Source organism: Oryctolagus cuniculus, chromosome 12, assembly GCF_051225735.1.
Source record: "Oryctolagus cuniculus isolate XC-2025 breed Fujian yellow rabbit chromosome 12, ASM5122573v1, whole genome shotgun sequence".
In the NCBI taxonomy this organism is placed as follows: domain Eukaryota; kingdom Metazoa; phylum Chordata; class Mammalia; order Lagomorpha; family Leporidae; genus Oryctolagus; species Oryctolagus cuniculus.
In genome coordinates, this window is record NC_142878.1 from 63,059,407 (window position 1) to 63,074,872 (window position 15,466).

The window sequence follows — 15,466 nt, forward strand, 5'->3', positions numbered from 1 at the left end:
TCCGATTTGGGCATCTGTTATTTTTCTGTTGACCACAAGCGGACTAACACACAGTGTATGGAACATTGACTATTCATCATTTTCTTCATGATGCTTGTTTTTTGATACATTTCAAAAAAATGAACTCCTGGCTACTGATCTTACCTGTCCAAAGCAATGGCAGGGAAGCTGAGGACAGTCACGGAGCAGAAGACTTTGTGCAAAAATTTCACGACCTTGCAGAAGAGCATGGTGTAGATCCACCAGCAACAGTGAGGACTGGTGCTGAGGATGATGTCGAATGGCACGCAAACCAGGCTGGCACAGATACCGGAGCAGGCCAGGTTTTTAATGAACCTGTTGGTAACAGATTTGAACACGGCTGTGCGGCAAGTTGACCATAACACCATGAAGTTTCCTGGCCAGATATGCAAAAAAAATAAAATAAAATAATAAAATAAAAAAGAATTTAAATGAAAAAGACAAAGAAAGAAAATACAGATTAAAAATATTTTTAAAGCCATATTTGAGATCTGAGACTGCAAATGCTGATTTCAGGGAATTTAAATATGTTAAATTATATTAAATGTTATATTGTCAATTCATGTGAAAGTATTAAATCATTTATATGTACATAAAGGAGTATAGAAGAGACCTTAGTAGGGATTTTTATTTAATTTTAGGCTAAAAGATACGATGATGATGATGACTCTGTCTCATTGGTGAGTTAATACTTTGCTAGGGATTACTTAATGTCAAGCAGTCTACTCTTACCACTTGCTAATGACCTCCAGTATGCCAAACTCTGTAGTAGAAATATGATACAATCCACACGTGAAATTTTAAATTTTCTGGTTGCTTGATTTTTAAGTATTAAGCTAACAAGCAGTTGAAGTTTTAACAATATATGTCATTTAATCTAGTACCTCCCAAATATCATTTCAACACGTAATTATCACTTAAAAATACTAATGAAATTTTTTCATTCTTGCTTTTGTACTAAGTCTCCAAAGTCCAGTGTACACCAGAACTTACACTTCAAGCACATCTCTGTACAAGTCACATTTCAAGTGCTCCACAGACACACACAGCTACCTAGCAGCTACTGAGCTGGACAGCACAGTGCCACAATCAACCATCTCTCTTTGAGCATTCTCCTCTGTGCCTTCCGATCTTCTGGTTTTTCTCCCTCCCTCCCCCTATGCCAGCCCTGGCTGCTCTGAGTCTTCTTTCACAAGGTCTTCCTCTGCTCTCTCTTTCCCCACCACTCCCTAGGTGAGAGTACCCATTCTTGAGGCTTTCAATCAAAATGCTGATGACTCCCAAATTTATGTCCCAAAGTAAGCCTCTCCTCTCAATTCCAGTCTCCCATTTCTAATTATTCTTCTGATTCCCCGACCCTTTTCAATCTATTATGCCTTGCCATGGTGTCTTCTAGGACCGACATAACCTGGTGCCTACCTGCCTAATCTCAGACGTCCTTCTGGCTCGCTGAGTACAAGTTGCTCCACATTTTTTGTTTCTGAAACACATCAAGCTAATCCTGCTTCGGTGCATCTGCACACATTTTTCATTAGCACATTCCTCATAACATATGATTCCTTTTAATCCAGGTCTTAATTTAAATGTTGCCTCTTCCATAAGGCCTTCTCTAATGATCTTCCTTTAAAAACCCACTGCTCCTCCCTTCATTACTCCATGTGTCCTTCATAGTTCTTATCATAATTATTGTTCATTTGTTTTCTCTCAATTTCATGAGGACAAAAGCAACATCAATCTTGTTCCCTAAATTGCCTAGCTCAATATCTGGCACAACAGTAGGCATTTGGTAAGTGTTTGTTGGGTAAATCAATGTTAAAAATAAGCAAATAGGGGCCAACACTGTGGCATAGTGGGTGCCAGTTCTAGTCCTCTTCTGATCCAGCTCTCTGCTGTTGCTTGGGAAAGCAATAGAAGATGGCCCAAGTGCTTGAGCCCCTGCACCCACAAGGGAGACCTGGAAGAAGCTCCTGGCTCCTGGCCATCTGGGGAGTGAACCAGCAGATGGAAGACCTTTCTGTCTGTCTCTCCCTCTCTTTCTAACTCTACCTCTCAAATAAATAAATAAAATCTTTTGGGCCGGCGCCGCGGCTCACTAGGCTAATCCTCTTCCTAGCGGCACCGGCACACCGGGTTCTAGTCCCGGTCGGGGCGCCGGATTCTGTCCCGGTTGCCCCTCTTCCAGGCCAGCCCTCTGCTGTGGCCAGGGAGTGCAGTGGAGGATGGCCCAGGTGCTTGGGCCCTGCACCCTATGGGAGACCAGGAAAAGCACCTGGCTCCTGGCTCCTGCCATCGGATCGGCGCGGTGCGCCGGCCGCAGCGCGCCGGCCGCGCCGGCCATTGGAGGGTGAACCAACGGCAAAAGGAAGACCTTTCTCTCTGTCTCTCTCTCTCTCACTGTCCACTCTGCCTGTCAAAAAAAAAATAAAAATAAAATTAAAAAAAAAAAAAGTGGGAGAACCAGTGAAGAGGGTAAGTAGGGGAGGGAAAAAGGACAGGGCACTGAGAAATACTATGTGGGGGAGTAGACACTTCTATTATTACACTATGTCACAGACCTGTGGGCCCTATACCTTGAAGTCACCTGGGTAGCTATTAAACTACAGATGCCCAGGCCTTGGTGCTACTGATTCAGAGCCCTGGAGAGACTGGGAACCTTTATTTTTAGGTACTCAGCAGGAAATTCTGATGCTCAGCCAATGTGAACTACCACAGTTGCTCACTGCCAGTCTCTACCATACTGAGCACCCCAGGAGCACTGTGAAACTGTTCTCTCAAATATCAAGATCCTTCACCCCCAATTTTAGAAAAAAAATAAAACTCAAACCACAGTGAGCACTCATTGTAGTCTGCATAGAGCCCCAAGGAAATCCCTCTTTGGTCAAGGACTAGTACAGAACTTTTGCCCAGTTTCTCAATGTCTGCAGACACAAGATGAACTACTGCTGCAGAAGTAGCTTTTTCTTTTTCTTAAGATCTTAAGATTTTTATTTATTTGAGAGGTAGAATCTCAGACAGTGAGATAGAGCGAGAGAAAGGTTTTCCATCTGCTGGTTCACTCCCCAAATGGCCAAAATGGCTGGAGCTGCGCTGATCCGAGGGTAGGAGCCAGGAGCTTCTTCCAGGTCTTCCACATGGGTGCAGGGCCCAAGCACCTAGGCCATCTTTCACTGCTTTCCCAGGATATAACAGAGAGAGCTGGATCACAAGAGGAGCAGCCAGGATTAGAATCAGTGCCCATACGGGATGCTGGTGCTGCAGGGAGAGGCTTAACCTACTGCACCACAGCGCAGGTCCCAGAAGTGGCTTTTTCTTTTTTTTTAAGACTATAGTTTTTTTAAAATATTTATTTAAAATGCAGAAGTGGCTTTTTTTTTTTTACCAGAGGAGAAACAAAAAAAGGGATCATATCCTTTGACCAATTTTTTTATTATAAATATTCATCAACAACTTTGCATCTCTCTCAGCTGGTCATTATCATAAGCCAAGATTTTAATGAACTATAATCTATTTTTCCATTTTTAAAAAATAATGAGCTCATTCATGTAGTGGGCATAAAATACACCAGCACTGTATATTTTGCTTTACAGAGAATAGAAAAAAGCTGAAAAACATGTTGTTTACTAAAGCTGCAAAAGAAATGAAAAAGTAGAATGGAACAAAAGAGAACACAATGCAAGAGCCTTGTCTTCAGCCTGCAGCCTTGGTTGTGCACTGTGGCATACGCCTCGGCCATCAGGACAGCTGCGATTAGTAGGAGATCTGAAACTTTCAGGGCACCATTTTTGTTTCAGGTTTGTTTTTTGTGATTTCCAAATGACACATTGTATTTTTTTGACAGGCAGAGTATAGACAGAGAGACAGAGACAGAGACAGAGACAGAGAGAAAGGTCTTCCTTTTTCTGTTGATTCATCCCCCAAGTGGCTGCTACAGCCGGCGCCCTGCGCCAATCTGAAGCCAGGAGCCAGGTGCTTCCTCCTGGTCTCCCATGTGGGTGCAGGGCCCAAGGACCTGGGCCATCCTCCACTGCACTCCTGGGCCGCAGCAGAGAGCTGGACTGGACGAGAAGCAACCGGGACAGAATCTGGTGCCCCAACCAGGATTAGAACCTGGGGTGCTGGCGCCGCAGGCTGAGGATTAGCCTAGTGAGCCACGGCACCGGCCATCACATTGTATTTTTTATGATTATTAAAATAATATACAGTTAATTTGTAAAATTCAAACAATGCATTACCTTACCCAATGGTAACCATATGTAAACTTTAAGTATTTATCTTTCCAAACTTTTATATATATATATTTATATTTTATATGCACACACATACACTTTCATTTATGCGGGTAGGACCAAACTATGTATACTACTTTTTAACTAGTTCTTCTCACCCGAGCAACAGTTTTCCCATGCCAATTGCCAAGATAAAAAAATACTATCATGTTAACAACTACTTAAAAGAAACAGTGTTTTTCTGGTTATACCCTAATTTCTTTTATTTTCTGAATACTGATGGACTTTGAAGCTGTTTCTGTTAATTCATTACTATGTAATGCTGAGATCAAAATCCATATACGTATAGATCTTTGTAAACTGAACTGAATATTCGTTGAGGAGAGAAATTCTTATTTTTTTACGATTTTTTTTTTACTTGAAATGTAGTTACAGGTAGAGCAGGAGAGACAGAGAGAGCAATCTTCCATATGCTAGTTCACTCCCCAAGTGGTTGAAACAGTCAGGACTGGGCCAGGACAAAGGCAGGACCTAGAGCTTCTTCCAGATCTCCCACCTGGGTGCAGGGGAAACCATCTTAAACTGATTTCCCAGGCACATTCACAGGGATCTGGATAAGAAGTGAAGCAGCCAGGTCTTGAACCTGCACCCATATGGGATGCTACCATTACAGATGGAGGTTTAACCTGCTATGCCACAACACTGGCCCCAAGAAGAAATTCTTAGAAGCAGAATTTCTGGGTCAAATGGACAGCACATTTTTGTGTACTCTTACATTGCCATGACCATCCACAAATGGCAATGAGAAAGTTAGTTTCCCCATATGCTTGCTACAATTTCTAAGTTTCACCAAATGTTTGCAACTTTATATGCTTTCTAGGATTCATGTTTTCCTAATGTTTACAGAATTTTCATCCATAGCCTCTTTGAATTTTACCCTACCTTCTTTCATTTTATTCTCTTCTTCAGGGTTGCTTATTAATCATACATTAGACTACCTTCTATTGGCTGTCTCTCCTAACCAGTTATTCATATTTTCTATCAACTTATCCTTTTCTGAAAACTGGGTGACATTTTTCAGGTACAACTTCCATTTTATCAATTCTCAATTCATCTGGAAGTAATAAAACTAACTTTTTAAAAAAATATATTTGGGTCTAAGTCAAATGGCCTATTCGTTATTCTTTCTTCCCAGTTATTTATCTCTATAATGTGTAAAGATTTTTTCAGATGACTTTCATTTCCTTCAGATTATTCTCCTGTGTGTAGTCTCAGAAGTTTTGGTTTTGCCATTTGTTGGGTCTTCTGGCTCACATCTCCACGAGGGTTCTCCTTATATAGTTTTTTGTTTTGTTTTGCTTTGTTTTATTTTTGGACAGGCAGAGTGGGTAGTGAGAGAGAGAGAGACAGAGAGAAAGGTCTTCCTTTTCCGTTGGTTCACCCCCCAATGGCCACTGCAGCCAGTGTGCTGCAGCCGGCACACTGCGCTGATCTGAAGCCAGGAGCCAGGTGCTTCTCCTGGTCTACAATGCGGGCACAGGGCCCAAGCATGGGCCATCCTCCACTGTACTCCCGAGCCACAGCAGAGAGCTGGACTGGAAGAGGAACAACTGGGACAGAATCCAGCGCCCTGACTGGGACTAGAACCCGGGGTGCCGGCGCCACAGGCAGAGGATTAGCCTAGTGAGCTGCGGTGCCAGCCCCTTATACGGTTTTCATGCTCAATGATGAGCTCTAGTTTGTGGAGGTTGCTTTTCTGTGAGAGGCTGTATTCCCTAACTGTGGAAGTGTTCCAAGTGGCTAGCCAAACACACACTAGTGCTTTGCTGCATGTCCGGATACACATAAAACATAATATGGTTTAAGGATCATTATGAGAAAAGTGAAGTTTGTAGGCAAAGTTTTATCCTGCTCATTGCTGAGGTCAGAGCTCCTGCAGCTGTGCTCATTCCTTGACAACTTGGCCTCGACCTGAAACATGAGAGCTCTCACATTCTGAAAAGAATTCCATCTCATTCTGAGTTTCTCAAAAATCTGTATCTTCAACCTATGCAGATAAATTTACCAGCTACTCAATGAGTCAGCACTGGTTAGGAGATAAGTATTTTTTTTCCTTGCTCTGGTATCAGAAGTATTCTAATTGTCAATAAGAACATGGCGGAGCATTGGTGGTTCCAAGATGGTGGAATAAGGAGGGTTCTTACTGATCTAGACCAGAAGAAGATTGTTTAAAAAAAAAAAAAAAGTGGAGATAGTGCAGTCTCAGGGAAGAGTTAGGAAACTCTTCAGAAATTAGAGGGACACAGTGGACCTACATGGAGGGCATGGGCGCCCACGGCTCAGAACTCCAATAGCCAAGAGCCTACACACCAGCACTGGAAAGTGAGGTGAGACGAGACCACAGTAGCTGGAGACACTGGCAAAAAAGCAGCAGGGAGAGTACAGAGGGAACGAGGTTTGAAGCCCTGTTGGGGAAAGTGCACCAGCCTAACTAGAGGAGAGAAACAAATAAACAAACAGAAAAGCATGGTACGGACACATTTCTCTGACTCCAATCACCTTACAAAGGCATACAAGCTGATAGAGCAGGTGCCATTTTGGACATACATAACAGCTGTGCCAGCTAGGGGCTGCACCTGGCAATCAACCGAGCAGAGAAACCTGACTCTGGTGGGCTAGGACCTAGTGACTGTGTGAAGCTTCTGAACTGGGACTGTGAAAACAAAAAAACAAACAAACAAAAAAAAACCTCAGGGTGTGTGGGAGAACTACGGTGTGGCTGAGACTTTGAGTAGTCTTAGTAAGAGACGTCACAAGCTCAGGTGGTTCTGGTTACTCAGTAAGAGACATTGCTGGGGAATATGAACTTACACTGAGGACGGGACAGATCCTTTGTGTGTTCCTTGGGACAGAGCAGACAAATATTATACTAACTGGGGCCAGCACTCAGGCACTGGTCTCCATCGAGGACAAGAGCTCAGCTGAGCAGAATTAATACCCTTCGGGTTAAAAAAAAAAAAGAGAGAGAGAGGCCAGCACCACGGCTCACTTGGCTAAACCTCCACCTGCGGCGCTGGCACCCCAGGTTCTAGTCCCGGTCGGGGCGCCGGATTCTGTCCTGGTTGCTCCTCTTCTAGTCCAGCTCTCTGCTGTGGCCTGGGAGTGCAGTGGAGGATGGCCCAAATCCTTGGGCCCTGCACCCACATGGGAGACCAGGGAGAAGCACCTAGCTCCTGGCTTAGGATCAGCGCAGCACACTGGCCATAATGGCCATTTGGGGGTGTGAACCAATGGAAAATGAAGACCTTTCTCTCTGTCTCTCTCTCTCTCTCATTAACTGCCTGTCAAAAAAAAAAAAAAAAAAAAAAGAGAGAGAAGATTTACCACCAAACCTGGATGTGTCACCTTAAGCACGTGCTTAATCCTGGAGAACTGAACAGAGCTCTCTGGGCCACACCCACTATAAGCCTCTAGACTTCAGTGAAAGCAGATAGTCAACGGATACATGAAAAAATGTTCAGGTTCACCAGCGATCAGGGAAATGCAAATCAAAACCGCAATGAGGTTTCAAGTCATCCTGGTTAGAATGGCTTACATACAGGAATCAACTAACAACAGATGCTGGCGAGAATGTGGCGAAAAAGGGACACTAACCCACTGTTAGTGCGAATGCAAACTAGTAAAGCCACTGTGGAAGACAGTTTGGAGATTCCTCAGAAACCTGGATATAGCCCTACCACATGACCCAGCCATCCCACTCCTGAGAATTTACCCAAGGAAAATTAAATTGGCAAATAAAAGAGCTATCTGGACCGCAATGTTTAGTGCAGCTCAATTCACAATAGCTAAGACCTGGAATCAACCTAAATGCTCATCAACAGAAGACTGGATAAAGAAATGATGGGATATGTACTCTATAGAATACTACACAGCTGTAAAAAAAAAATGAAATCTGGTCATTTGCAACAAAATGGAGGAATCTGGAAAACATCATGCTGAGTGAAATAAGCCGTCCCAAAGGGACAAATATCATATGTTCTCCCTGATCTGTGACAACTAACTGAGCACCTAAAAGGAAACCTGTAGAAGTGAAACTAAATGACTTGATCAGTCTTTATCCTGACTGTTGAGGAACAGCTTACTGTTTTATTCTTTTTAGTATTTTCTTTTTTTACTTAACACCATTGGTTGAACTCTTTATTTAACACAGAATTATTCTTAGGTGTTTAAATCCAACTGAAAATTGATCCCTGTTAAAAATAAGAGTGGGAATAAGAAAGGGAGGAGATGTGTAGTCTGGCACATGCTCCCTCAGACTTACCCCTAAGGGTAAAGCTAAAAACTTGCCATGGGACTCCAAATCCCATTAAGTTGCTCTTCCTCCCCAGTCTAAAAATTTGTACCTTTTTCTCACTAATGAAGTGCCAATTTGCTGTAGCCTGTGATTAAACTGACTAATATCTACCCGACTCTGTTTAAGATGGTCAATATTATCATGAGATAATTATGTTATTTTAGCTACAATTTATTTGATTCCAGAGGTTTTTATGAAGTGATACAGGAAATTCAAATTAAACAGGAACTGAATTAACAGCAAGAAGCCGGCCGGCCCCACAGCTCACTTGGCTAATCCTCCACCTGTGGCGCCAGCACACCAGGTTCTAGTCCCTGTTGGGGCGCTGGATTCTGTCCCCGTTGCCCCTCTTCCAGTCCAGCTCTCTGCTGTGGCCCGGGAAGGCAGTGGAGGATGGGCCAAGTCCTTGGGCCCTGCACCCACATGGGAGACCAGGAGGATGCACCTGGCTCCTGGTTTCGGATTGGTGCAGCGTGCCAGCAGTGGCGGCCATTTGGGGGGTGAACCAACAAAAGGAAGACCTTTCCCTCTGTCTGTCTCTCTCTCTCACTGTCTAACTCTGCCTGTCGAAAAAACAAAACAGGAAGAAGCTATGTAGTAAAATTATTAAAATTCATGGTGAATTTTAAATAAGTGCTTTGAATGAAAAGCATCTTATAAAATATATATCTCCGAACTAACCCTGGATAGTTTCTGTTTAGAAAATTTTTTCCCAATGAATAATTCAGATAAAATGTTAACAGGATTCACTTTTGTAATATGTAAGAACATATAAAGAGACTCTAACAATAGCCTTGACTTGACTTTCAGCTCCTGTGAGGCCACATAAAGGATTTCAGGCAAGTCTACAACAAATACACACGTGTTTTTCTGGCAATAGTATCCAAAAGAGGCCATCTGTATAGCTCAATCAACACAGAAAGATCTCAGGAACCACACCAAACCTGTCCCTTCCCTGGGCTCTTTCATGGAAGTCACAAAGCCCCTGAAATTTGTCCCTCACATCTCCTGCCACACAGCAAGATGCACACAGATACGTAACTTAAGAAAGACACAGTCTGGAGTTGATAACTTCTTTTTTTTTTTTCTTTTTTTGACAGAGTGGACAGTGAGAGAGAGAGAGAGAGAGACAGAGAGAAAGGTCTTCCTTTTGCCGTTGTTTCATCCTCCAATGGCTGCTGCGGCCAGCGCACCGCGCTGATCCAAAGCCAGGAGCCAGGTACTTATCCTGGTCTTCCATGGGGTGCAGGGCCCAAATACTTGGGCCATCCTCCACTGCACTCCCGGGCCACAGCAGAGAGCTGGCCTGGAAGAGGGGCAACCGGAACAGAATCCGGCACCCCGACTGGGACTAGAACCCGGTGTGCTGGCGCCGCTAGGCGGAGGATTAGCCTATTGAGCCGCGGCACCGGCCGATAACTTCTTTCTTCAAAGACTTAATTTTTCCATATATATTGACTAGAAAGTTTTCATGGCATTCACAAGATACCTTGCTCTCTAATCTTGCCTATTGAGTCTATTAATCTCCCTGAAAGATACTATTATCCCCTGGAAACCTATGGCCCCATTTAACTGTGACAGCATTGAAACCCTTTAATAACCAAAGGTTCCACTGCCTATTCAATGGTTGCTGTGGCTTGAAAATTGTTGGTCCCCATGAAAACTGGTTTTGAGGCTTGGTCCCCAATGTAGCAGGATCAAGAGATATCAGGACCTTTAAGAGGTCTTTAAGAGGATTAATGCTTTTCTTGGGGAGTGAGCTCTTGCTCTCATAGAACTGGACTGGTTATTGTGAATGTGGGTTATTATTACTAAGCAAGCCTGGCTCCTCCCTTCTCTCTCACACACACATGCTTCTCTTCTACATTTATCCACTTCCCCTTCTGCTTTCTGCCATGAGCTGAAGCCAAACAAAGCCCTCACCAAAAGTTGAGCAGATGCTCATGCTCTTGGACTTTCAGCCTCCACAATTATGAGCTTTATAAACCATTTGTAGCAACATAAAATGAATTTAAGACAATAGGTAGGTAGGGAAAGCCTCCAAGGATAAGGAAAAAAATGAGTAATTCAATTCTCTCTGTCTTTATGCATGTGCCCCTTGGATCATCATCCAAACAAGCCATGCTTGATTAGGTGGAAGCAAAATAGGTCACTATCCCAAATATCTACCACACAGTCATCTCACCAAAATTCCTTGCCTCTACTACATTGCTTCAGCAATCCCTGAAGGCAGGGTCCTTACCTTCTGCACCATTCATTTTGCCCTTAGCCTGTTATTTTCCCCTTAACGTAAGATTATGAAGCCTGAAAAGAACCTTATCTAAAAGTTCTATCAACCCTCATTGGCACTATGCCTGGTTTCATATCTAGGAGTTGATTTATAAAGATACCACTAAATGAATAAATATGAAGCTGAAGTTGAATATAACTTCAACAGAATTGTTTCTGTATACTCAGCTTTGTAGGTAAATTTTACTGATGGCACCTGCCTTCTTCAGTCAACAAGCTGAAAAATGTTTACCACCTCCCCATTGCCAACACACAATGTCAGAGCAGCTTGGGAGTGATGTGTTCAGCAATGATACAACATGCTATACTATAATTAGTGTACTGAATGTACATGGAATACTCATGTATTCTGTTCCCCTACTCCCTCTGTTCCAGTAACTATAATTATGCAATCTGAAAGGGAAAATTATGTTGGAAATATCTCCAAAGACTCCAAAGGTAAAATAATTAGAGGGCTAAGAAAGGAAAGTGAGCCCGATCTTTCTTCAGTCCTTGGGACTCAGCGTGGCTGATGAGAGTTGGAGGAATAACATTCTGGAAAAGGGAGCCTCTTACTCTTTATGATCTGGCATGATCAGGCAATGACATTACTTTAAAATAGGGAATTCCATTCCTTTTTTATAACTGAGTTTGGGAAGGGAGGCAAAAGGAAAAGAGGCTGGAGAGTTAGGAACTAAGGTTGGTATTCTGGAGAACAGCCCTCCTGTGTGTCCTTCACCACTTTCTCCTATCCCCACAAGGAAGGAGAAGGCTGGCAGCAGAGGGGCACTTGTAGAATGAGGAGCTGGGAAAGTCAGAGCAGCAGATGGGCCAAGAGCTGAAGCTGGCCAAATCCTGAACAGGGCCAGAGACAGATGGCCAAGGCAGGGAAGGCTCTGAAAAGAAGTAAAAATGTGACAAATCTGAAGGTTAGAGCAAGGTCAAGAACAGAACACAAGAGGTACTGAATGGATGAGTTACAGCACACAGCCAATGAGGGCAAACTGACAAGAGAATGGAAAAAATGCTCAGACAGAATGGGAGGAGCCAACAGCTCTGTAAGAGGTAAAATAAACTAAAGAGTGGACTGGCACATCAAGAACAGGGAAGGAGCTTGAAAAGTGCGGCACCTGATTTGAATGTGCTTCCTTTTAAGCACTGCACCAATAAGAGGTGTTGAAAGGCCTTGCCAATGTCATGCGACTTTAGAAGTACTTGTCTCTGAAGAAGGGCATGTGGGCAGGCAGAAACAACACCTTCTGGAAAGCAAGTTGTAACACTTTCTCCTTATTTTCCTCCTCTGCCATCTCTCCAGAAGCAACAGAGGATGGGGATACAGGGAGAGAATAAAAATCAAGGGCAAAACAGTAAAGAGAATTGTTGTAGTTCCATTTGTCTCCCTGTGGTGAGCCCTACATTGTATGTGTATTTCCCAGTGACTATTTAAGGCAATTGGGACTTTCTGTGCCTGAATATTCATTACTCACATTGCTGAAAACTGAACAAAAGATCTTTGCTTTATATCATTTTCTAAGAATTCAAGGTCCATGAGGATGATGGCCACAGTTACAGAGGAGGAGGTTTCACCTAACATTTTAGCATTTCATGAATAATCAGCTTACAATTGCTGTATTTTTCCTGTAATATTAGTTGATTTGAATAACACTGAGTTACTTACCATGTAATTTTCCTGCTGGTTCAAAATAAAACCAGCATGAAATACTATTAGCCTGTTTAAACCACTGGTATCAATGAGGAGATGTGATCTCTTATTTTCCTATTATAAAACAAAAGACAAAAGAAAATTTTTCTATCCTGTGAGATATTGATTTTCCACTCTGTGAGCTTGTAAAATACTGGCTTTCACAGTACAATCAATGTCACTGATTCACTGTGGATGAAGCAAATAGCATAAAATATAAAATCTGTCTACTTTTATTAAGCTACAGTTTCCATCAACTTTGCCCTCGACATTATTCTTATTCAGTTTGAAGTATATGAATGCCATAGCTAAAGACAGATCACTAGCTAATAAGTATACTAGCCAATAAATCTTGATATTATCCCAAGTAAGGAAATAAAAATGAACATATATGCAAATACAAATGACATGCTACAATTTCTTAGATTATTATTTTTCTCAATAAGAAATCTTAAGGAGCAAGAAGGTAACCTATAACACCAAATAGATTCTATGTTCTCATATGGATAGAAGATCATCTACAACTTCTTTATTTCCTGCTATGGTAATATGCCTCAAAGATGGTCAATGATCACCATTTTTTGGTGTTCAGGCCGCTGTGAGGGCCTCTCCCTCAAGGATGAGGACCAACTTGTGTAAACAATAAGATGAAGCAGAAATGGCAGTAAGACTCCCAAGCCTAGGTCATAAGACATTGCTACTTCTGTTTTAATTTCTTTTTTTTTTTTTTGACATTTATTTATTTTCTTTTCAACTTCTGTTTAATAAATATAAATTTCCAAAGTACAACTTTTGAATTATAACAGCATTTCCCCCATAACCTCCCTCCCACCCGCAACCATCCCATTTCCCACTCCCTCTCCCATCCCACTCTTCATCATCATTCATTCAATTATCTTTATATACAGAAGATCAACCTAGTATATACTAAGTAAAGATTTCAACAGACTGCACCCACACAGACACACAAAGTATAGAATACTGTTTGAGTAGTAGTTTCACCATTAATTCTCATAGTACAACACACTAAGGGCAGAGGTGCACAGTGACACCCACTGTTGATTTAACAATTGACTCTTTGACACTCTTATTTATGATGTCAGTAATCACCCGAGGCTCTTGTCATGAGCTGCCAAGGCCATGGAAGCCTTCTGAGTTCACCAACTCCGATCTTCTTTAGACAAGGCCATATTAAAAGTGGAAGTTCTCTCCTCCCTTCAAAGAAAGGTACCTCCTTCTTTGATGGCCCATTTTTCCACCAGGATCTCACTCGCAGAGAACTTTCATTTAGGTCATTTTTTTTTTTTTTTTTTTGCCATAATGTCTTGGCTTTCATGCCTGAGAAACTCTCATGGGCTTTTTAGCGAGACCTGAATGCCTTAAGGGCTGATTCTGAGGCCAGAGTGCTGTTCAGGGCTTTTGCCATTCCATGAATCTGCTGTGTATCCCGCTTCGATGTAGGATCATTCTCTCCTTTTAATTCTATCAATTATTTGCAGAAATTGTCTTATTTATGTACTCCCTTTGACACTTAATCCCATCTTTTTGATCAATTATGAACTTAAACTGATCACTTTAACAAGTAAGATGGCATTGGTACATGCCACCTTGATGAGAGTGAATTGGACTCCCCTGCTACGTTTCTAGCTCTGCCATTAGGAGTAAGTCTGAGTGAGCATGTGCTGAACTATACATCTCCTCCTTCTCTTATTCCCACTCTTATTTTTAACAGTGATCAATTTTCAGTTAAATGTAAACACCTAAGAATAACTGTGTTAATTAAAGAGTTCAACCAATGGTACTAAGTAGAACAACAACAAGAAAAAAAAACTAAAAGGAATAAAATAGTAAGTTGTTCCTCGACAGTGAGGATAAAGGCTGATCAATTCATTGCTTCTGATAGAGTTAGCTTCACTTCTACAGGTTTCCTTGTAGGTGCTCAGTTAGTTGTCACAGATCAGGGAGAACATATGATATTTGTCCCTTTGGGACTGGCTTATTTCACTCAGCATGATGTTTTCCAGATTCCTCCATTTTGTTGCAAATGACCAGATTTCATTTTTTTTACTGCTGTATAGTATTCTACAGAGTACATATCCCATCATTTCTTTATCCAGTCTTCTGTTGATGAGCATTTAGGTTGATTCCAGGTCTTAGCTATTGTGAATTGAGCTGCACTAAACATTGCGGTCCAGACAGCTCTTTTATTTGCCAATTTAATTTTCCTTGGGTAAATTCTCAGGAGTGGGATGGCTGGGTCATGTGGTAGGGTTATATTCAGGTTTCCAAAATGACTTCTCCAAAATGACTTCCATTGTGGCTTTACCAGTTTACATTCCCGCCAACAGTGGGTTAGTGTCCCTTTTTCCCCCATCCTCACCAGCATCTGTTGTTAGTTGATTTCTGTGTGTAAGTCATTCTAACCAGGGTGAGGTGAAACCTCATTGCGGTTTTGATTTGCATTTCCCTGATCGCTGGTGAACCTGAACATTTTTTCATGTGTCTGTTGGCCATTTGGATTTCCTCTTTTGCAAAATGTCTATTAAGGTCCTTGGCCCATCTCTCAAGTGGGTTGTTTGTTTTGTTGCTGTGGAGTTTCTTGATCTCTTTGCAAATTCTGGTTATTAATCCTTTATCAGTTGCATAATTTGCAAATATTGTTTCCCATTATGTTGGTTGCCTCTTCACTTTCCTGACTGTTTCTTTTGCAGTACAGAAACTTCTCAATTTGATGTAATCCCAATAGTTTTTTTTTTTTTTGGCTTTGACTGCCTGTGCCTCCAGGGTCTTTTCCAAGAAGTCTTTGCCTGTGCCTATATCTTAAAGGGTTTCTCCGATGTTCTCTAATAATTTGAGTCATAGATTTAGATCTTTAATCCATGTTGAGTGCATTTT

The 15,466-nt window shown here is 42.0% G+C and overlaps 1 protein-coding gene across 2 annotated transcripts in view; it reads right to left on the reverse strand.

Annotated features, from left to right (window-relative positions):
- GPR176 (G protein-coupled receptor 176) overlaps positions 1-15,466 on the reverse strand; it is a 133,030-nt gene that overhangs the window by 9,684 nt on the left and 107,880 nt on the right. The window contains exon 2 of one of the 2 annotated variants that reach the window (XM_070053973.2): positions 145-397. The exons of the other annotated variant lie outside the window; for it this stretch is intronic. Within the exon in view, the coding sequence (XP_069910074.1) occupies positions 145-397 (253 nt within the window). The remainder of the gene's footprint in view (positions 1-144; positions 398-15,466) is intronic. 2 annotated transcript variants of the gene reach the window in all.